This window comes from Pempheris klunzingeri, chromosome 5 (genome assembly GCF_042242105.1).
Source record: "Pempheris klunzingeri isolate RE-2024b chromosome 5, fPemKlu1.hap1, whole genome shotgun sequence".
Taxonomy (NCBI): domain Eukaryota; kingdom Metazoa; phylum Chordata; class Actinopteri; order Acropomatiformes; family Pempheridae; genus Pempheris; species Pempheris klunzingeri.
Genome location: NC_092016.1, coordinates 26,016,315 through 26,040,381, shown reverse-complemented (window position 1 = coordinate 26,040,381; position 24,067 = coordinate 26,016,315). Strand labels below are relative to the sequence as shown.

Below are 24,067 nucleotides of genomic sequence, written 5' to 3'. Positions count from 1 at the left end.
AGTGGGTATTATATTAGTTTGATTGATAAAATAGAATACCACCAATTTGTTAAATTGTCATCAATTAAAACATAAAACAAAGTGCATATAACAAGGCTGGTGATGTGAATACTGCAAATAAGGACATGACATGCACACATCTAAGAAAACACCTTAAGAAAGAAACAGATGAAAAAAAAAAACAGATTAAAACGGCATTCAGAAATAGCATCATCACTCATTATCAATAAAATAAGTTCTGCATTTAGAATTTCACTTGAGTAAAAGTACAGAGATGAAATGTAAAATCACTCATTATGCAGCAAAATGGCCTTCAATGTGACACTGAAGCTACATTATTAGTGTTATTATTATTATTAATGTTATTATTGTATCACTAATAACACTTGTTATTTCAGTGAACTTTGTAAAGCACTATGAGACACTCTGTTGTGACAGTGGGCTATACAAATAAATTGAATTGAATTGAAAATAATACTTTAACATACATACACATAACAATGTGTTTTATACACTTGGTTAGTTTGATTAATAAGACTGCATGATCGAGTAATGGAGTAATATATAGTCACCTTTTCACATACGTGTGCGGATTAGAGACTCACATGTGGGCGCAGGTGGTCTGTGAGTTTCATATGATACTGGCAATGTGTTCATTAAAAGAACAAAACTGATTCCAGAGCCATAATAAAATAACAAACGTCTTGGCAAATAACCAACCAAAGAATGAGTGTGTATTAGAATCTTTTAACACTGTAACAGCTATATGGGTATTTATTATTTAGACACATGGGCTGTATGTTGTCAGACCATCCTGGTGTCTATGTGCCAAAAACAAGTGATCTACCTAAACAAAGAAAAGGGAGTGCCAGGATCTATGTGCAGAAACGTGCTTCTGAACATGTTGTATAATGCCCCACATCCTTTGAGGAAAGTTTTTCAGTGATTCATCTATTCTGTGTTAAGTAGCGGTACTTTGTCATAGTAATAATATTCCTGGGAGCAGTACAGGTGGCTGCAGCAGCAGACTATTTCATCCATTCAGCTTTCTGAGCTTCTGACGCACTGACAATACTTCTTTTGTCAGAAATGTTTGTGCTTTCTTCTACCTTGTGGAGCCTTTAAGAAATAAATGCTGCTGGGTTTGACCTGTTTTTTTTTTCATTCTTTATCTTGCTTTATTCATATAACATCTATGCACAGTACATGCTTTAATGCTCTCTAATTAAAGAGTTTGGTCTAGACCTGCTCTTTATGTAAAGCGTCTTGAGATAACGCTGTTGTGAATTGGCGCTATATAAATAAAGATTGATTGATTGATTGATTGACTGATTGATTGATTGATTATGCTTGTATGTGCATGAAGACGGTGTATGTGTCTTTGTGGAGCACTTTGGTGCTAGTTTGTTAAAATGCTATATAAATGAAATAAACTTGAAATAAAGGCAGATTGCTGCCTATTTTAGTTACTATCCAAAGAAAGGCAGAAATCATTATGTATATATTTTTAAATTGATAGTTTTAAAAAGTTCCAATGGAAATTTGATTTGGATAAAATGCTAAATAGCAGAGGGGACAGATCACACTATGAAACTATCAAAGTGAGTACAGTCAAACATCAGTGTTCTCACTGATGGACTACAGTGTCCCTGGACACCCACCAGACCTCTGTCCTGCAGTATGACCTATGCAAATTCAAAAATATTTGAAAAATATCTATTTGATGTCAATAATCTGAAATGATTCCATGGTGACTAAATATCAGTTGTGCAACTGAGCAAACAGCAGCATACGGCAGAGGAAGAGGAAGAGTGGGCAGTGGACGCGTGGGCAACAGTTTGGTGGGACCAGAGTTTCACCTCAGCTCATGTGATGCTTGTTCTAACCTGACCTGTCCGTCCTTGACCTCGATCATCCAGGTCAATCATTGACGGATTCTATTGGTGAAATCAGTGGAACCGTTTAGTAAAGCTGTCATGGCCGTCATGAAAACACTGAGCCTCTTTGTGCTCATTGGCTACTCTTCCACCTCTTACGCAAAAGTGGAAAGGGATTTTTCTCCAAACTGTCATCACTTTTTCTACGAACAAACCGAGCCGACGCTGGCCAGGGCTGCAGATCCCAGTGCCGTCCCCATCTGTCAGAGGTTCATGTGGAGGGACCGCTTTGCCTCTCTGTACTCCACTCGCTTCAGGATCCCTCTTTACTCTGCTTACACTCTGGATGGCTGTGGAGGAGACTGCTTCGTTGGAGAGCTGGAGGCCGCGGTGAGGGAGAACACCACCTGGTTCATCGAGCCACAGGTAAGCTATATTCTGGGCTTTGACAGAGGTCCTTAAACACATCTCAGCACCGTCAGTCCTGTGTGAAAAACTACTGGGTTCAGTGTTACAGAGGAATATCAAACCATTCAAATACAGGGGAGTAAAAAAAGTCACACACCTCTTGTATTATACAGTATGGCTAATATAAATACACTGTTGCCCATAAAGTTGGACTAAAATGTTTTTTCACCTCTTCTTATGAAATGATTGTGACAATGTGATTTATTCTTGATAAATAAAGTTTATATCTTCTCAACTTTATTGATCAAACTCTTCCAAACATATCACAGTGAAACTTAAACCACAATGAACCTTTGCAAACTGTGGATTCAGGCTTTAACAAGATTGGGGGTATTGAACAATTATTCCAACTTTATGGGCAGCAGTGTGTAAACATCCAACATATTTCCCAACCATTATACACACATATTTCAAGGCCGTTCATCAATACCATCATAGCATGGCATATACAAAATAAAGTAAAATAAAATAAAATAGAATAAAATAAGATCAAATTAAATAAGATAGCATGACAGCTTAATCATTTTATTGGACAAGCTAACACTTGTCTGCACCTAACTGTGTGCATTCTCACACTTAGAAAATAAGAATTGTATGGTTTTGAGCTAATAATAAAAATGTGACACACAAATAATATTCCATAGTTTGTTTGCATATCATTTAATGACAGATTTAAAAGTAATACTTTGTGTCATTCATTTCAACAACAGAGCTGTGAATCAGGGAAAGGATGCACTTTTGAGACAGATTAATGATGAACAACATGCAGTTAATGCTCTCTGACAATTCAAAAGCAAAAAGATTTTCAATGTCTATTTTTTGAAGGAGGGTCAAGTGAGCGATATCCTGTTTCCAGTGACTCGGTACATCTGTAGCCTTCCACTGCTGAGTCCAGACACTGTGACGTGTAACACCACTGTTGTGCCTGAAGCTACAAATTGGACAGATACACGATATATAGAAGTTTTTTTGCGTAGTCACAACCAAACCTATATTTTCAGTTATTGTGATCCGATCAGCCAAACCACAAAGTTCAGCCTGGTGTGGAAAAAAGCCTCTGGTTCTGGCGCAGCTTCATCCACATCCACAATCATTCCTCTTTCGTCAGTTCTTACCAGTGTGACCAATCAGAGTATTAGCCTGCAGGTCCAAAGGCAGTGGAACAACACGTGCCAGCATTCCTCAAATCATCCTTATTTCTTTTAAGGTCGAAGTTCAAAACCTTATTTTGTGTAAGTGAGAGAGAAAAGTACGGGCCATGTGATCCATTTATTTAAGTACTGAACAAAAGTAAAAAGTAAAAGGCATGTGTTTTTTATTTAATGTAAATAGGTCGTGTCATATATGAATTAGGCAAAGTCCCTTCAAACTATCATGCAAATTAGTACTGAATTTGTATTCAAATATTTAGCAATATGTCATTTTTAAATGCAAATGAGCAGTGACAAAAAAAGAGTTTGAGATTATTTCTTTTCCCACTTTAATCCGACCCCTGAGGTTAATCCTTGTCTGTGGAGCCCCGACTGCGAATCAGTCCAGAACAAGGATTTAATCATGTCAGCGCTCACGTCATCATCCTTCAGATTCAGTCGGGGGTTTGAAGAACATACGTACATGTATGCACACATCATTTCACCAGCTGAGGACAAATGTTTATGCATTCTGAGCCTGAGAACTGTGTCTGTGCTTTTGTCTGGAACCCTGCAGACCTGATCTACCAACCAGAGACACCTAATACATTTATGAACTGTATGCTTTCATTTCATACATTTGTCTTTGTTAGTGATATTGCGTGGTTTCTATTTTTGATACCACATTTCATGTTTCATTACAATGACTAATATTTATGCTTATACGTGACTCATTTTTATTAAAGCCCTGCTTACTTCTCCTTGCTGTCTGGTGTGTGTGGTGAACTCACTCTCCTGCTACAAGCCACTCTGCCCGCATGTCTTTCATTGTGCCAGTGTGATTTATGCATTTGATGTGTGGTTGTTGTGTACAGTGCCTATAGAAAACCATCACACCCCTTTGAAATAGTCACTTTATTTGTTGTCCAGCCTGAAATCAAAAAATAAATAAACCCTGCTTTACTTACAAAATTTAGCCTTACAACGTCAAACTAAAGAAAAAAAAGGCACCAGCTCCAAAACTTGATAAAAAATGAAAAACTAGAATAACAGGGTTGGAAGAGTCATCAGTCCCCTGATTTAATACTTTGTAGAGCCACTTTTTGCTGTAATTCCAGCCATCAGTCTGTTTGGATAGGTCTTTACTAGCTTTGCACACCTAGACTGGGGAATAAATTGGGGATGGCCTGATCTAGTCAAGCTGCTGGTGGCGCCATACGCTTTCCACTTCTTAATGATGCTCTGAACGGCACTTACTCAAAGGGAGAGCTAAAACCTCAGAAGTCTTTTTGTAGCCTTCACCTAACTTGTGCCTTTCTACATCTTTATCCAGACGGTCTTTTGAAAGCACTTTTCCAACCGTGGTGAATTCTTAGCAGCACTGTGGAATCTTCAAGAAACCAGCTGTTTTTATTCTGAACTAATCCAAACCACTACAATTGATGTCAGGTGGGAGGCAATTAGCTTGGTGTTTCATCTGGAAGTTGATTGGTTGCACCTGAGTAAGTTTAGCATGGTAAACTCTAAGGGGCTGGTCACTTAACCAAACCAGGTATTTCACTAATTAATTTTTAATAATTGTCCAGAATGTTTTAAAATGTTATTTTCACTTTGATGATGAGGTTTATAATGTGTACATACAGCTCAAAAAAGTATGCTCTAATTTATTATAAGTTCCAGGGCGTAATGTGACAAAATGTAAAGATTTTCTCTGACTGTCTATAGACACTGTGTATAGACTGTCTGTTTCTGCTCTGCATGCTTCCATCAGAGCCAAATAATGCAGCAGCGTGTTGTTTCATTTAGTGCGTCTGGAACTACAAATGAAAAACAGCCTTTGTGTGTTTATTAATGTACACAGCCCCTCTTCAATAATCCAAAACACCAAGTGAGCTACTCTGTAAATGCCATTTGTTTTGCAGCTGTCTAACGTCCCCGGTGAGGAGATGGCACTGAGCAGTAAGATTGGGATCATCAGTGAAAACCAGTCTGTCCTGGCTGACTATGAAGGCAACACAGGGCACGTGCTAGGCCAGCTGAACCCCTTCACCTACCACAGCACCTACAGTGCCCTGTCCACGTTCACCCTGACCAACACTGTGCCCTTTGAGCCCAGTTTCCAGCAGGCGTGGCGGCAGGGTCAGAGGAGACTCAGAGATCTGGTGGGAGACATGAGTGGGAGAGCCTACTTCATCACAGGTAGCCTTTAAAGACAGATGCATTTACATGTAAAATGTACGAGGCCAAAGCTGAAGTTAACCCCCATTACTGCAGGTGTGGTGGTCAACTCTAACTCCACTACCATCTCCCATGGCCGCGTCGCCGTCCCCAGCCACATCTGGACGGCCATGTGTTACAAACGCCGCCGTGGAGGTTGGTCCACTTCCTCTTTCTCCTTGGGTCTGATTAGACAGAATGGAGGAGGAGGAGGAGGAGGAGGAGGAGCTGCAGTTGGTGAGAGAATCCAGGTGATGAGTCTGTCAGAGCTTACGGCAGCTCTCCAGCAGCTGCACGGGACGACAGGTGGAAGGCTTTTCTACAGAGACTGTCCCTGCTCCCGCCGCAGGTCAGCAGTGATGAAGCTCAGACTGAAGCTGTGGCTCAACTCTTACAAGTAAAAATACATACGTTAAAGCAGAGTGTGTGTGTGTGGGTTTGGTCACAGACTTGCTGATGTGGGCTCTGAAACACTGTATGTGATACTGATCTGATCGGGGGACCACAGCTCACTGTTGTATCGTAGTTCAATACAGGGAGAAAAAAAAATTGTTGGAATTAGGAATAGTTTGACATTTTTGGCAATGACGCATTCCTTTTCTTGCCAAGACGTAGAAGAGAAAATGAAAACCACTTTGGTATATGGAAACTATAAAGTACAGCTAGGAGGCATTGCTGTTTACAGCACTCACACCAGATACAACTACAGCCTGTTGACTCATGCTATGAAACACCTCGGGCAAAATGCAGAGGGCCAAGGGTTTTAAAAGCGAGGTAGTCCTTTTGGCTGTACCACAGTGAAAACCAACATAATGAGCTCTCTGGGCCTCATTTTTCATCATTTGCTGTCTTGGTGGCAGATCAAAACAAAACGGACTAGTGCAAATGACACAAGCGTTGAGATGGCACGCCTCGTTGTGCTTCTATAAACCCCCGCACGTCGCCTCAAAAAAGCATCTACGCGGCTCAAGATTGAAATCTCATTTATTTTAGTTATGTACAGGAGAAAAATGCTGAATTTCACAAGGAACAAAAAAATTAAAAAATAAAATCACATCTCATCTCCCTAGCCTCTGTACAGAGGTGCACTAGTTCATGATAACAGCTCTGTCTCTTGTATCCAGACACACACAAGCACTCGGTTCCTCTCATACGCTGCCCGTCTCCCTCTCCCTCTTTCTCTCTGGTCACTTTAAAATGTTAAAAATGTATTTCTCTCTGGTAAATACGTTATACTGCATTTGTGGGTAGCTGTGCTGTGCCGACATTACAACGGTCCTGTTGTGTTGGTGCGTTTTTAAGCAGTGGATAGAGGTGTATGTGACGGGGGGGGTGAGACTCTAGTCAAATATAATTCTCTGTATGTGCCATCCTGTCAAACCCACTTACATACACACCATTTATATGCATATACACAATGGCATTTATGTGAGCAACCACACACGCACGCGCACACATACACACAAGTAAGCATCCGCACTTGTCTGTGTCCTTGTGTCTCTATCTCCGAGCTCCGACTTTATCCCATGATTCAGTTCACAAACATGATCCTCCTCCAGGTGAGGGGCTATAGATGACAGGTGATTTCTCAGTCCTGTGATTACCAAATGTAAAATAATCATATTAATAACAAAAAACTATCCCACTGAATTAACGGTTCTCCTTCAGTCATCTCGTGGCCGTGTCCTGTGTCACTCCTGTCCGAATCCCTCAGTTTCCTCGATGGCGAACAGGAGTTTCTCTCTGAGCTGCTCCAAGCTTCTGTAGGGCGGCAGATCCAGACGATTGAAGCTGCGAGGAAGAGACAGACAGACAGACGTGTCAGCAGGTCCTGACAGTTGTGTGAGCCTCAGGTTACCTACACAGAACAGCAGTGTTTCGATTGTGTTGTTCAGTAACGCTGGTTTGGATGTGTCCTACAAACCAACTGCTAGCGGAAGCTAACGGATGAGGCAGCAGCTTACCATGTGTGGCTTCTTGGAAGCCAAGTCTCCTTCCCCACCTTGTCTATGCAGAACTTCTGGGGACCATTACTTCCTGCAGAGGTACAAAAATGTCAAGAAATATATTAAATATATAATATATTAAAAAAGCAAAAACTATCACAGAAGAACATGAATTCAAATACTGTTAATGATCATATAAAAGCTAATAGGTAGAAAACAGGTCCATGTACCTGAGGCCTACTACAACTGCTCACATGATTAATTCAGTGTAATAATCTCCACTGCACTAATCAGTACAACAGAGTCCTGTTGTACTCACCACTTTGCTGCGTTGACTTTCTTTATTTAACAGTAATAACCTACATATTAACTCCAGTTTTTCCACTTTTCCAGACCGATGGTAAACTGTCATCAATGAACTGTAATGTAGATTTTTCACATTAAAAGCCCATAGTATCATTAACAGGAAGCCTGGACTACTTTTAATGTGAAGAATCAATTATAATGGCTGAAATGAAGGACTGGTATCAGTTGGTGAAGAGAAGAGAAACTAAGGCTGATATGACATGACTGTGGCACTGCTGTAAAAACAGATCTGAACTGACTGATACTGTTTCTTCAGGAGCTTTGCCTTTTTATGATTGATTTCTTTATGGTACCCCAAGAGAAATGTATAATATAAAAGCCTGAATATCATATATTTCACAAAACCTTCTGGAGGACAATGGCACGTGTGACTCAGTGTTGGGTACCTATGAGCTCAGCAAAGCCTCCGACAGGCAGCCGACAGGTTCCCGTTACAAACTGAAGCAGACGGATTCTCTTCTCGTTGTCCATCTCTTTCACCACCTGCAGAAAAACAGCTCCATTACTCACTGTGCACACTCACATCCGTGCTCATTTACACTGGAGCGCACATGCTCCAACCAGGGCGGGGCCGTGTGTTTACATCGAGGCTCGTACCATCATGCCTCGTGCCCACTGAACCACAGTACCTGCCAGAACCAGTGGATCTGCTTGCTGTTCTTGGTGTAATGTCTATAGATGGTGTTCTTCTGCCAGTCGGCCATATCGATCTCCTGCATCCCACACAGCATCAGCTGAAACAAACAAAACGACATTTAAAGTCCAGAGTGTGCAGATGTGCGTCCTTCTCGTCCATTCTGTGTGTTTGTTCTTGCGTGACTCATCAGCGAGCAGAGGACGACGCGGGACAGGACGGCGTTAACACAGTGAGTCACAGTGTGTCCCGGCTCCTCTCCAGACTAATTTAATTCACCGTCTCTGTCAGACGGAGGTTCTGCTGGGACATGCACTCATTTAGATGAGAGCTCAGCTGCAGCAGGACTCAAGGTGAAAGGAGCAAAGTGTTCATCAATCAGGATCAGGAGCAGTTTACAAACTAAACAACAGCTGAGACGACTGGTTCCTCTCAGTCCATCCTGCTCAAGAGCACTTTTTTTTCATTACACATTGAATTCTAGGAAAACCTTTGAGTCTGTTGGTTGGCAGACAAAATAGACAGGAACAGATAGTTGGTACAAGCAGTATGAATTAGTGTTAACTTTCACCATGCCAGTGTTTCCACTGATGCAAACACAGATGGCGGTGCTGCATTTAATTCCTGCACCCTGCAGTTTTATTAACATTATTTATCTCACAGAGGAAGATGTTTTCTTGTCTGGAAGTACCAGAACGCCACCTTTAGTGCTGTTTATGCCATCTAGATCAAAGTTTAAACACAGCTGAAAGAATTGGCTTCTTTCCTGTTAAACAAATTGAGCAACACATAAAGGAAAGATATAATCCGAAACGAAGTCTCTTAACTATCACTGCTGTGTAATAAATATGAGGGGAAGTTTAGTGCAAACAAACTCTCATTACATGGCAATAAAAAAAAAAAAACTACTGAGGGAGAGAATGAAAGAAAGGACCCGCAGACTGAGAGAAAAGCTCCCAGTAATTTGATTTCACAGTGATCTTTTAATACTCTACACCCCGCTGCTCAATAACACTAAATTACTACAATTGGATTCAGGAGATTTCACTGTGTTCTAAAGCCATAAATTCATTACATTTCTTCTGATTTTCAAAGGACCCTGCAGGCCCTCCCCCCAGCCATCCCCCTCTTCCGTCCCCTCCCCCTCACCTCCAGCTCCTTCTCGTCGAAGTAACGAAGCCACTCCAGAGGAACCACCTCATTGAAGCCATCTAGGAAGGCTTTGGTCTGCTCCTCCACCCCACGGGTGAACCTCCAGTCTGTCAGGAGGCTGATTGAAGGAGGAGTGGAGGGTTTTTAAAGTTCGGTCTCCATCGCCGACATAATTCATACATTTATACCTTATAAATTAGACTTCTTGTTGATCAAGTTTGGGGTTTTGCATGTTTCATTCTTCTCTGTCTGCTCAGCTGTTTACATACCTGATGTACTCTTCCTTGTTTTCCTCGGTGACGAGCTCGTTCTCTCCGTCATCTTTCAGCTGGTGAGTGGAAACCTTCCCGAGGATCTCCATGTCCTGTGCAAAATACAGCTCCACGCCACACTCCTCCAGGTTGTTCTCTCTGGACACAGAAACAACCAACATTTAAGGGAAAAGCCTCTGCTACATTCATTTAAGAAGGACCATTTCTTTAAAATGTAATTTTCTTTTCTTTGTACTTGTTGTGAGCATAGAATAACGATAGCACACACATTCAGAGGTATCCCATCCACTGCTACTTACTTGACCCACATGATGGAGTTATAAAACTCAGGGTCTATGGACTCCAGGTCTTTGAGCGTGGGTTTCTTGTCCAACATTCGCTTGTAGAACGGCAGCGTGAAGCCGGTGTCGATGAACTTTCCATGGTACAAAGCCTGTAAGGAGGATTTGTTCCATTAGAAACCACAATAAAGAACGTCTGCCGGACTTCACTGCTCAAATTCAGAGAGATCGACATAAAAGCACAGAGTCACTTCATTAAAGCTGATGATATGTAAGTGAGTCAGGAAGTCGTGGGGGGGGGACTTATCCCCCGCTGTAATTTTGGGATGTGATGTTCTTATTGTACGGCCATTGGTGACATATGGTTCAAATTAGTTCTTGACAAACTACACACATATTCTTCTCAGTTGGTGGGTGTTTGTACTGATGATTCACTGGGGAGCGTTTCATGCCCATTGAAGTGTTAAAAATGCTTTAACAGCCAGTTACCTTTACAGGAAACATGAATGGGTCTTTTATTTCTGGAATCATGGCAGCCCGATATGATCCAAAACCTCCACCCCGAGCCTCGTATAAAGCAGACAGTGTTGTCACAGGGACAAAATGACAACTGATAAGTCATGTATGTGTCGCAGTTACTTAATTTGTGTATGTTTCTACAGCTACAGCTGCAAAAGGAGGTGTATTTGTTTCTGACACAGATACACATCTGACTCCAAACTTACAGTCTGTATCTTTTATCCTTATTTTCATGGTGAACACTGCAAAGAGTCACTTGCATTGAGATAAAGGGACAAAACATTAAGCTAACTGACGCCCATGTGTGCACTTAACACAAACACATTTACGCAGCTTCAGACCGAGTCACACTCTTTCCTTGGTGTGTGTGTGTGTGTGTGTGTTCACAGAGAGGTAGAGTGAGTAGGCTCAGCCAGACGGAGCTGTTTAATGTCCAAAAAACCACAGAGGGCTCAGAGCTGCGATGAGCCAAGAACAACACAGCCACTGACTCAGTCACAGTCTGTTCTGTCCTACTGTATCCTGACTGACCATGTGTCTGTATCACAGCCTGCGACACACACATTCACACAGACACACACACACACACACACACACACAGGAGAGGGTGTCAGTGGAAAGTCGGGGGTAAAGACGGAAAGTAAAAAAAGGTAAAGGAAAGACAGGAGAGAAAGAAAAGGAGACAGTAAGAGGGTTTGGTAGTTGAGTCGTGGTCGAGACAAGCATCTTTATAAGGCAAGTCAGCAAAGTGCATTTTTAAGACTAAATATAGGCAGCTGCTGGCGGGTGTGGGCTGGGTGCGGCAGTGAGGTCATAGTGTGGGTGAGGGGTGGGGTGGCAGGCGGAAGGAGGGGTGGAGGGTGTCGGCTTTGGGGCCTCCAGCTTTCTGGAGTTGATCCCAGAGAGAGACATTATAGTACATGCTGTACATCATGTCGAAACTGTTGTAGAAGATAGAAGATAGAAGAAACTGAAGGGTAAAAACTACTCAACTATGCACATCTGTGCATAACCACAGGGTCCCTGGATCAAATCCAGGGACCCTTTCGCTATCTCTGGTGTTGCTATCAAATGAAGCCTAAACGGGCAAGAAACAACTAAAAAAAGGATCCATACCAATGGAGCGAGTGAGTAAGAGTTTGGCTTCACAAAATACACATTTAAAAATAACCCATAAATATGTCAGCACACGTGTGGACACAATGTTTCTGTTTGTGCCGATTATTTAAAGGAACAAAAATGTCTGGATCCAGCTGTCATACAGCTATGTTTACATGCACATAATAATAAGAAAATGAAGTGGTTCTTTGCAGGAACCTCTCCAACCACATTTCTGTTTCCAACAAATTCATTAGAGTTCAGTCAGTTTAATGTCTGAAGAAGCCTCGTGACAGTTTCTGTGCAGAATTCTGCTAATTGGTTTCATGGTTTTACGCTTCTGTATTAAAAAGAGGATCAAAAATCAATGCAGCAGAACCAGTGATATCATCTTTCTTATTCCACGTGTCCTTTTCGCTTGCGCCTACGTTTCCCACCATGCAACTCCCTAAAAATCTACAAAAATGTGTTTTTTCTTTAGAGCTGAAATGATAAGTTGATTAATTGATAAACTCACCATTACCTAGCACATATTCAGATAATTGATCATCTGTGGTCATTTTCCAGGCCAAGTATTCTTTAGTTCCAGCTGTTGATCTGTTTGATATCACTGTAAAGTCAGTGTCTTTGGGTTTTGAACTGTCGGTCTGAATATGTGTTGGGAGTTTGTCAGCATTGTCTAGCATCTTGTTAAGAAAATAATTGGTAGATTTGCACTTTGACTGCTGTTTGTGTGACACATAATGGCTTAGACAGACACTATTATGGGCATAATTGATGGGAATATGCTGTTTAAATGGGCCCCACCTGACTTGGACTACTGCCTTCATTACACCATGGTGTACATCTTGCTATGCATGTAAATGTAGCCATAAAGTGGCAGCTGGCATCTGTGTGGGCGGTGTGGGACACTTCTTAGTTGTGTAGGCAGCTGAGATAAATATAAAAACAGCAAAAGGCAGATGTTGCCTGTTGCAGTTCAGTTTTAAAGACCTTTACGTCCTTGAAAGCGAACAAATTTGTTTTGACTCATTTGATTTTATTAAAACTATTCCAAAGTGAGGCTCACCATGGCAATGAAGCGTCCAATGAAGCGGAAGTATGTGAGGTGGTCTGGGTTGATGGAGGAGGCCGGGTTGATCTGCAGACAGTAGTTGTTCTTGCCGGCGTATTCAAACAGACAGTACATGGGATTCAGCACCTCGTGGGACAGCAGGAAGAACCACTCCCTGCAGAGCAAGAGGACAGAAGACATTTATGCTGGAGAAGAAGATATGATACTTCCTTCAGGCCTGAGAGTCGGAGAGATGCCAGCAGGGATGTAGTTATCATGTCAGGAATCACACTCACTCAATCATTTTCCCTTTAACAACACAATATGGGCATAATGTTGGATGATTCTGCAATGAACGTGTCGGGACAATCATTTTAAGCAAAGACTGGTTCAGAGGAGGAAGTGAAGGAGTAGCTTGGTGGGACCCACAAACAAGTAAAACATATTTTGTGGTCCGGGTAGAGGAACTAATAAAAATAGGAGAAAAAGATGGAGGAGGAAAGAAGATAACAAATACCAACAAAATAATAATCACAGTACATTTAATCCATGAACAGAACATGATGGACAAGTACAGATCTTAGAAAAAAAAGTGAAATATAATTAAAAAACTGACTGAAACACAATACTTCTACGTCTTTAAAGGAAAGACACACTGTGTGAGATCGGAAGTGGTCTCAGACTGGCAGGCTCAGGTCCCATAAGATAAAAAGCACCAAAGTTCGTGAGACTTTAGGATGTTTGGAATAAGTGTATTTTACAGCGGAAGCTTAGAGGATATGGGAGGAGATGCTGCCTCTAATCTCATTTCACTACATCACAATAGCCAGTGTGCAAGTTTCATGCAGGTCTTACTTTATGTACAACTGCATTGAGCTTGGAGTTTATTCATTTTCTGAGTTTCCCTTATCGCTGAAGATGGGTTGGTGCTATTTAATTCTTCTTCTTCTACTGAAATAACCACCTTCTGAATGTGAGGATGTGCTGTCAGTAAAACTGTAAAGCGTCAACACTGAGCTCTCACTGAGGAAAATCAAGTTTGATGTGATGTTTAATTTCACACCGCGCTCGAGCCAGGCCACTAACTTCCTGGAGTCTCCACTGGTTGCCTGGCAACCTAAAGGGCACAAAGTGATGCAGTTACCGCGACTGGCCGATAAATACCTTCGCTCGCAAGTCCACGAAACACCATGAGGAGAGATTTTTACAGTTCAAGTTTTTGTTCAAATTGAAGAAGCCAGACACGACATGTTAATTAGTGATTATAAGAAGTGGTGATGGCTAGTTTGTCATTTTTGGACAGAACCAGGTTAGCTGTTTTTCCTGCTTCCAGTCTATATACTAAGCTAAGCTAATCGCCTGCTAGCTCAAGCTTTATTTAGCGTACAGACATTATGACCTTCTCCAACTCTCAGCAAAAAAGGGAATAAGCCTTTGTGCCAAAATGTATAAAACTTCAATGAGAATACGACACTCTTTTCCCTTAATCAAGGCTATTTTTATGATAATCTTGTGTAGGTCCACATTAGAAGATAAATTAGAATTTTATCAATCTTTATAGAGGAGTTAATGAGCACACATCCTACAATTCAAATCTGAAATTACATGAAGACAGAACATATAACATGAGGGGTAAATACAACAGGGTAGAGTTAAAAAAAAAAAAAAAAAAGACACAAACATATTGTGGAAGGATGCATGTCAGAGAGAATGAGGGCCCACCAGCAGCACCACCACCAGCTGCAGCACCAGAACCAAGCGCTCCCAAGGCCCCTGCCCTCCCCCTTGGGGTTTATGGGAGGGGGGTATGGACTGACGGAAGAACGGACGCAGACACCTCACAACATCCCGTCCGTGGTTCTACCCTGTGGTAGAACAGCATGATGTCACCTACCATAGGGTAAAACCACTGACGTGACACCGGAGACAGAGACACAATGCAAAACCAAACAGAAAAAATGAGAACACCGCCAACAGAAAGATAACAAAATATACAGAGAGGAAGACCTGGAACACAGCAGACACAGGGGGCAGGATGGATACATGTGATGGGTGGGCGGAGGGATGGGGTAAGGGAAGGGGGACAGAAATGTTGCTAGAGGGTAAGAGGTGTTGTATGGTTTCAGGGAGCTAACATGTAACAGGGCTTTAAGCAATTAACAGTATGGCCTCTCCTGGCAACCAGTGAGGTCTTCATCCTCACACACACACACACACACACACACACATCTCTGAAACACCAACACACCTACTGTCAGCCAAAAAAAAGTTCTGTTACAAGGTTAAAAAAAAAGGAAAATTTAGAAGCCAGCAACTCAACACCACTGCCCCTTTATGATCTTTTAAAATGGTTTCTATCCTGCCTGGAACTGCAGCTATGACCAGCTTAAAGGCAGGTTCCTGAGGAGGAGGAAGCTGGTGAAGAGATGGAGAAATGGCAGCAACAGGAAAAACAGACCACCACCGTCACCAACATTAAAAACAAATACTGAAAAGGATCAATGTGTTGAACAACAAGACCCTGAACAAACGCTGGAGCACCGCACGCAGGATGACAGCATGTGAAGAGGGGTGCGTTTGTTTTGTTGTTGCTCTCACCTGGCGATGCCGCCGTAGTCCAGCCCCTCCTCTCCTCTCATGATGATGTAGAGTCTGCGGCGAAGGTCGTATGGCTTCACATTCATGATCTGATGGGAAAACATTACGTACTTTTAACCACTTAATTACTGAGACCCAACAGGAGAGAGGGAAAGAAAACCAGTCGTGTACAAATATTCATTTCCACCTTTAATTTGCATAACAGAATAACACAATGTTAGTTACTGCTTTATTGTGTGGAGCCTTAAATCATCATGCGTGTTTAACCACAATGTGTACGGCAGTTTTCTTTCTTCTGTTCTTCTCTCACTGAGAATTATAACGTTTGGCTCACCAATATTCAGAACTCTGTTCAACATTAACTAAGTGGTTGTGTTATTTCTGAAATCGAGCTCGCAGCTTTGTTTGTTTTGATCTGTGGCTGCCAGGGTTCATTGTGTCTGGTGAAATGGTTTGATTATCTGGCGAACGTTCGCCAAAGAGAGGCAGACGCTGGTGTAGTTCTGTTTACGTGTAACACAGACGTGGGTGTTTTCTGTCTCTGACCTGCTGAAAGGAGTCCTCAAACAGCGTCTGTCTGGACACAGAGATCTTTACATGGCTGGGCAAGGCATTGGACTGGCCGGAGACAAAACAGAAAAAACAAATGAATTGTTAGAATTACTGCAGGGTTAGAATATACAGAAAACAGAACTTGTAGGACAATGGCAACTGTTGGTTACCACAAATCTCTCTCTCACCTGCATTTGTAATGTAATGTAATATGTAACAATATCCAATAATTATAATTCCTCAGTTACTATTACCTGTTGTAGTTTCTTGCCAGGCTGACTTTTCTTCCTCCACCCTAATACGATGGAGCTGAATGGAATTTTGCTTATGGTGCGCAAAGCACTAAAAATTGCATTTCTACTGAAGAAATAGTTCCCAGATAGACTGACAGTGTGCTCTGTAGATACTGCAGGTATTATTTCTGGAGAGAGACAGTATCTTCAGTGTTAAATGTGCTATGAGCAGAACGCGTGCCATTCCAGAGCTAACTGCAGGGCTCGATAACCTCGATATGCAGGTAAGTGTGAAAATACAGACCGAAACTCCTGTGCTATATTCCAGCACACAGCTCAAGGCAAAGTGTGCGGACAGGAAGAGTTGTGTTGTTACTTCAGACTCTAGTTAACACTTACATGGCACAGGAAACGGAACTGGTGGTATTTCCACCTGAAGCTGCGGTCATAAGCGCCGGGTGAACCGCCCTGCCGTGACCTACGTGCACACACACACACACACAGACAGACACACACACACACACACACACACACACACACACACACACGGAGAGAGAACAGAGGTCAGTTTTACATTGTTTAAGATTCCATGGGGAATCCTCATTTTATCATCTAAAAGCAACAAATTGAAAGCCCCTGTGTCTTTTGGTCCATGACTGGTCAGCTCACATGATGACAAGAACAGAAACATGATGGTCTCCTTCAAGAAGCTCTGATGTTCCAGGCTGCAGGTCAGAGACTCTGAGTAAATATTAAATTCACACCAGCCATTCTGTTCGAAATAACGACGGTGTGTCTAGGTCTCAAAGAGAGAGGTGAGTCCGGGCCTGCAGCTGTGTTAGTATAAGCTCCACCAACCCACTGCACACACACGCTGGATATGTGCCTTGTCAGCACTGGAGAGGCTGAGACGCAGACAGAAAGAAAGAGAGAGTTAGACAGATAATGGGAAGAAAGGGGGGAGAGAGAGAGAGAGAGTGCAACGGGGGTAGAGAAGTAGAAGGAGGCCTCTAATGCGTCGGGTTTGTGCTTGCCGAGTTGCCAGGCACATCTTGGTTTGGGTTAGGAAATGGAGACCACAGCGGCAGAGCTCTGGCCGCGGACACATACTCCTGCAGGATCCAGTGTAAAAACAGTAAAGACTCTTTCAGAAGCCCTCCATGACCACCAGCCTGAAAATACCTTCAAATATCAGCATGAGTAGCTCACAGATGCACTCTTGCGCACACACAGACGTGCCACAAGCTAATACACACTTGCATGCCTCACATAAACACAGACCGGCACAAACAGTGCACACACACACACACACACACCAGTGCAGTCTGCAGTGGATCTGTTGTCGCACATCTGCACATTCTCCTGACTTTTGCGGTGAGATCTGAAAGCTTCAAGGCAAGGCAAACATCCACAGGCTGAGGGGAAGAGACGTGTGTGTGTGTGTGTGTGTGTGTGTGTGTGTGTGTGTGTGTGTGTGTGTGTGTGTGTGTGTGTGTGTGCGTGTGTGTGAGTGAGTGTGTGTGTGCTAGCACGAACATGTTGCTGCGATGAAATATGACTTTCTGTTAGAGTATTTGTGACACTTAAGTTGATCCTGTTAGGCCCAAAGAAATACTTAAATAGATTAATAATAATAAATTAAAGGCAATGGATAAAACATGGGCTCAGTAAAGATGGAGATAGAACAATCAGGTGATGTGGTTTAGATTAAGATACACTTCTGACCTTTTTCATGATCTTGTTTTTCATAAAAAGAGGGGGTTGTTTAAATCAAAATTTGCAATGCATGTTATGTCAGACCTACACAAAATCATTGTGCAATGACTTTGAAAATTGAAAAAAAAAAAGGTTGATTTAATTCACTCTAAAAGCGCCATGACCTGAAAGACAGAGATCACTTCCTCAGAATGTCTTTGCCTCGGTCCGTGACACACTTTGACTTTCTAAAAAAAGCAGGTTTGGGAGGAAGGGCTGAGAGAATATTTACCCTGACTCAAACCCGGGTCGGGGATCTTTAAAGGTGGTGGTGCGCGAGTTGTGGTCCACAAAATATCGGACTCCCTCTGCGGTGTACTTCATCTCCCAGCCCGGGGGCAGGGGGTGCTCCTTGATCATCCTGCAACAGGGAGAGGGCAGTGAGCACGGTCCCAGCCAGATGGGCCCTGTCCTGGGGATGAAACTAACACACCTTCCCGCCAACCTGTGGATCTAAAGCCGTGGACACTAAAACAAAACCCTGCGATGGTTTGAAATTCACAGCTGTGCTCTTTTGAGGACATGCTTGACTTTCAGGCTGCTTCGAACCACTGGAGACGAACTCAATAAAGTCTGAAGGGCTTCATCAGTGAGGCCCATGCAAACTTTAATCTTATTAAACTAAACAGTAGTGACTGAATATTTTTTATGTGGCCATGACTTTCTCGTTCCACCCTTCCTCGTTTCAAACTTGCGAGGTCTGTGCCTCTCAGGTATTATCATTATGTTCATATCACAGAGCATCAGGTTGTCTGAAAAATAGATCCCCAGCTACCCACCAAACAACACCTGCTACTGTTCTGAAGGTTCTTCCCGAATCCTAAAAGACTTTTTGTTTTTTCATTACTATTATTGACAATAAGATGTTTACATTTAGGCCCACATTGTTCAAACTTGTTTCATTTCCTTTTTTAATTCAGATGGTTAGAGGAGCCTTTGGGGGATCTGGAAACACCCTCAGAACAGCAGCATGTGTTGTACAACAACCTCCTGATTTTTTTCGAATGCTGTGCTGTGGCTAAAATGTAATGTTACACAAACTGGAGTAAGTAACCAGCTTGCCCTTATTGGAGCATACAGAGAAGAGGATGCTCCGCAAGTTCAAGAGCACTGAAGGTTCAAAATCTACGTGAAATCAACTTTATCCAACCAAGTGGCCGACAAAGAGCTAGAGGTTCAATTACAATGAGAGAGGTGAGAGTAAAATAAATTGAAGAGCTCAGGAAGTGTTTAAATGTCAAAGAAATAGAGAGCGATGCCAGAAAGATGATGAAACAAACAGCAGACAGATTGTATGATATCAGACTAAAGCCCGAAAAGTTTCCAAATTCATCTGAGGTTGTTTAGAGTTTGGGGAGGAGTGAGATGAACCACAGGGAAAACTAAGGTTCCCACACAGGTAGAAGTTATAATGAATTTTCTTTTACCAATGCTGTTCTTCAGTTCAGAAAAGTCCGTTTGTAAAATACATTCTGACATGTTCCTGCACATATTTCAATTTTCCTCGACTGTCTCAGAGAATCGAATTTTCCCTTTTTGTGGAACGCTCCTCTTTAAGATTCCATAATATTCCAGGACGTCACACCCATCATAAAGCAGATGACTCCATTTGTCGTCAAACTCAAGCTGTGTATGATGAGGATCTTCTTCGGTACGAGCAAACACCCAAAGCGACGTGCACACACACGAACACACGCACACACAACCACACTAGTACTTTTTCAAGTTCGTGGTCTCACCCTTGGGTCCGAGGATCGTCCCACTGGGTTGTTCGTGTGTTGTGGTTGACGAAGTACACTCTGCCATTGTCCTGACGCTTCTCTGTGGACACAAACAGAACAGTTTGATGGGATTTGTGATGTTTAAGGTCAGAGGATAAACTCCACAATAAGTAGACGACTGTCCGAGGGATCACCTGAGAGTCTGACAGCAACAACTGGGCTCTCTCTCTCTTTCAGGATGAAGAGAAAAAAATATCTCACCACCATGATAGAAAACCAGCAAGGTTGTGTGATATTTCGCCATAGCTTGATCGAAATACCTCACCGGGGTAAACCTAAGTGTGTGTTTGTGTGTTTTTTGGTGTGTACAAGAATGAAGGCTGCGGTGGGGGAGATAGAAAGTCAAAGTGACCAAGTCCTTAGGAGAAAATATTACATTTGGAGCGAAGATTTGATGTCAAAAATGGTAGCAAACAAAGAATAAAATTTCATGGAAGTGTGTGAAATGTTCAGTGTGTGTGTGTGTGTGTGTGTGTGTGGCAGGCCAATGGTCTGCTGTAGTAGCTGGTCCCCCATCCTCCTCCCTCCATCGCTCTGACATCTTTTTCTCATTAACAGGAGTGTGTGGAGGGCCCAGAAACAGTAGTGCTCACACTGCAACTCTTCCTAGCTTTCTCCTTGACTCACTCCACCCCCACTTTACTATCCAGTTTGACCCCCCCACCCCCTTTTCTAGTTTCTTTCATTCGCCAATGTCTCTTTTCCTTCTCCTCCATCTTTCCCTCTTTTTGAAAAAAAAAAAAAAAAAAAAAAAAAGAAAAGTGAGGGAAGCGACCGCAGAAGAAAAAGAGCGCGCCAGAGAAGCGAATCTGAGCCAGTGATATAATTGAGGTTTTCGTCTTGAGGTACTGCAACATGTTGAAAAGGGATCATGGACAGGGAGTGAGGGTTTTTGGAGAGAACACGGCCGTGTGATGAAGCCTGTGAAAATGTTGGTGGGTCAGGAGCTGCCAGCAGTGCTCATTTATGAATGAATGAGTGTGTGTAACACGATGCTGTGAGGATCCGATTCCATAACTCATTTGGGAAAATGCTGGATGATGAAGAGTCCCATCAATAATGCAGCGTCTGTCATTTCTGAACTGTAAAGGGAGTGCGTGCGGCAGAGACCATTTTATCCAGATACTCAACAGCAGAATAAAAATCAAGATCTGGAGTGGAGCCATGAATTGATCTATTAACAACAAATCTGTTCTGAGGAAGGAAGGAAGGAACTCAATAATAATAAAGGCCAAATAATAAAAGCCACTGAACCAGCTTGTTTCTGATGTCATATAAAGTCATAAAAAATGTGTTCAGAGTTCTATGAGGGGAGAAAATGCTGCCATGCTGCAAACATTTTGCAGCATTTCACCCAAACCTCACTCCCTCACAGTTGCCTGCAGATATCAAAAGCACATTTTCAATAATAACATTGCTTCCCCTTTTGACTACTGACAAGAGTTGTCAAAAATACTTCGGTTTCAGGTTTTGCTTGACAGCCCAGACTAAAGACTCCAGTCCTGGCTGACTGCTTTAACACCGCACACCTCCAGCAGGTATGGGGGACTTTAACACTGACCACAATCTAGTCTGCTGACAGAAGCCAAACCTGGAGACCATTTTATAGCAATTCAGCCCCCACTCACTGTGGCGTATATACAAGGAGTATGATAGGCAAACTTACCCCATCCAGGAGGCAGCGGGCCCAGAGGATCATTTTCCACCGGAGCACCAGACGGCTGAGGGAGAAACAGAGAGAGAGACAAAACAAATCCGGTTAGGACACCTTTCCATCTCTCTCCTCTTTCCTTCCACCTCTCTGCGCAGCTTTTTTAAATCAGTGTTTGTCCTCGTTGTACAGCGCAGCGTCAAATTCTTCTGTCTGTCCACTCGGCTTCTCACCGACGTATGAGGATGAGGAGGACGAAAAGGTTGAGAAAAAACATCCCAAAAAATACAGAAAGAAGGGAAAACCAATGAGAGTTCAGATAAGTCAGAAAAAATAAGAAAAAAAAAAAAAAACAGGAGTAAGACTCACTCAGTAAAGCTGTCCAAAACTTGGACAATCAAGTCTTCGCTCGACCACACTAACTCACGAAACCAGGGATGATACCTGTGGGCAAGTCAAGCTACCTGAAGTGTGTGCATGCATGTGTGTGTAAGTGTTAAGGGCAGAGAGGGGTGGGGGTGGCTCCTCTCTGCTGCAGCGGTAAGGGGCGACTGAGGAAGCTGGCCGGCTGGTGGCTCGTATGCCTTCCAAAAACTACATGCTTGGTAGGAGGATAAAACAACAACGCTGTTCCAATGAGCTCACTGGCTGGATGCAAGCCCCACCCCCCCCGGTTTCCCGCTCACCTCCTCAAATACACCCCACCTCCTCCACCCTGGCACCCCTCCCTACCCCACCCTGAGGTCCTCCTCCTCCTCTCTTCTCTTGCTCTCTTCTAGCGCTGCTGTGAAAGTAGGCAGGGAAGTGCGATGTCTGAGGGAACTGAGGGAACATTCATGCTTGTTCCAGACTGGACACCCCCCGTCCCACCCACCCCGCCTCCTCTCCAGTCGCCCCAACCCACCCTGGACCTGACAAAAGGCACCTTTATTCACCCTGGGCCTGGAAACCACTGTGGGGTTTACTTAGCCTGCACACACACACACACACACACACACACACACACAGAAAAAAAAAAGAAGCGTGCGTGTGTGTGCCACAGTGTGGAAAGTTTGTCCATGGCAAACAGTCAGTGTGTACGTTCTTATGTTGGAATACACACACACACACACACACACACACACACACGCAAACCCACATGAATATATTAGCTTGAGTGGAAAAGTAGCTGAAAAGACGCTTGTTGGGAATTAGTGGCCACTGATGGGTATCAAACAGGCCGGTTTAGGTGTGTTGCAAACAACTTCAAAATCATTAACTATACCACCAAGCAGAGCACCGACCCCTCTCATGACATCAACATGTTGTGCTGGTTAATGTTGTAGTGGGGCTGTACTGTAAATAAAAAGGTGAGTGCAGTATTTGATGATTGTAAGGAGCTAAACAACCCTCAATATGGACACAAAAACAACCATTATGCATTCAGAAAATCAGCAAGAAGTGTGAGAAAACTCTGCTCTGGTGGCTTCCCCATCTACTAAATGGCTGGTTTTGGCAGCAAAGGTAGCGCTTGTTGTCCTTTATTGGCTATACTGAAGTGAAAAAACCAAAACCCTCATTTTCCAAATGAAAACTGGTGGATCTTCAAAGGCTTTTTTCACTGAGACATGCTGCACCACAAAAGTGATGATTATTTTCTGAGAAGCCAGTAAAGTAGAGCATTATACACCGAACGTCAACGTCACTTTACACAGCATTTCCCAAGGAGAAATGTGACTGTGCCCATTTAAAATGGCTCTGTCATGGAAACTCTGAGGGAGTCGGGATGGAAAGGATGGGGCCTGCTGGAGGAGCGAGAGAGGGCACACAGCAGGGTTAAAGGGTGTGTGTGTGTGTGTGTGTGTGTGTGTCGCTCCCATCGGCAGCCAATCTATGCCCGGGCGCCCCACCCTTATGGGTTTTCTGTGACTAAAAAAGGTAAAAGGAGAATATAATGATATAAAGACATGATGACTTCATCCTGGCTCTGACCATTGAGCTCCTCAACAGCTTCCAGACCGAAAGAAAGAGACTGAGAAAACAAGGGAGGGAGAGGAAGAGAGGGGAAAGCAGCATGTTGGCAGAAACGTGTGAAATAATGGCCGTGTGTTATGGATCTGAAAGAATTCTGCCATAAAGGACAGGCACCACAGGTGAAGACAGCGATTTCAACTAGTTGATTCATGTTAGAACACTTTACCAACAATGTGGCTTCAGAAGATACAGAATCCTACTTGTGAACTAATCAGTACTAAACGACAACTGTTAATTCATAAAACAATGAAGACTTTTGTCACATTTCTGTTGCACAGATGACTCGCTACTTGTACATCTGTGTACACAAGGAAAAAAAGTGACAGACAGGAATCCAGTAAAGTTGAGGTCAGTGAGTTCATCAGCCATTCAGGCACTTGAAGACACAACACGTCTGTGTGTTTCAGACAGATTTAGGCAAGCACACTTTGTCTGAGTAAGTCATATAAACGTACCTCATATTATGTGAG

General features: G+C 42.9%; 1 protein-coding gene across 2 annotated transcripts in view; it reads right to left on the bottom strand.

Moving 5' to 3' along the window:
* Nucleotides 1-6,658: 6,658 nt before the first annotated feature.
* Nucleotides 6,659-24,067, bottom strand: part of wwp2 (WW domain containing E3 ubiquitin protein ligase 2) — a 51,626-nt gene continuing 34,217 nt past the window's right edge. The window contains exons 11-24 of one of the 2 annotated variants that reach the window (XM_070830380.1): nucleotides 21,600-21,654; nucleotides 19,892-19,973; nucleotides 18,385-18,513; nucleotides 16,797-16,875; nucleotides 16,159-16,230; nucleotides 15,613-15,701; nucleotides 13,030-13,189; nucleotides 10,362-10,495; nucleotides 10,060-10,200; nucleotides 9,788-9,908; nucleotides 8,634-8,738; nucleotides 8,391-8,487; nucleotides 7,657-7,729; nucleotides 6,659-7,483 (exon numbers count right to left, since the gene is read on the bottom strand). In XM_070830380.1, coding sequence (XP_070686481.1) covers nucleotides 7,384-7,483; nucleotides 7,657-7,729; nucleotides 8,391-8,487; nucleotides 8,634-8,738; nucleotides 9,788-9,908; nucleotides 10,060-10,200; nucleotides 10,362-10,495; nucleotides 13,030-13,189; nucleotides 15,613-15,701; nucleotides 16,159-16,230; nucleotides 16,797-16,875; nucleotides 18,385-18,513; nucleotides 19,892-19,973; nucleotides 21,600-21,654 — 1,437 coding nt within the window. In that variant the 3' untranslated portion in view covers nucleotides 6,659-7,383. The remainder of the gene's footprint in view (nucleotides 7,484-7,656; nucleotides 7,730-8,390; nucleotides 8,488-8,633; nucleotides 8,739-9,787; nucleotides 9,909-10,059; nucleotides 10,201-10,361; nucleotides 10,496-13,029; nucleotides 13,190-15,612; nucleotides 15,702-16,158; nucleotides 16,231-16,796; nucleotides 16,876-18,384; nucleotides 18,514-19,891; nucleotides 19,974-21,599; nucleotides 21,655-24,067) is intronic. The other variant, XM_070830381.1, reaches the window with a different exon arrangement.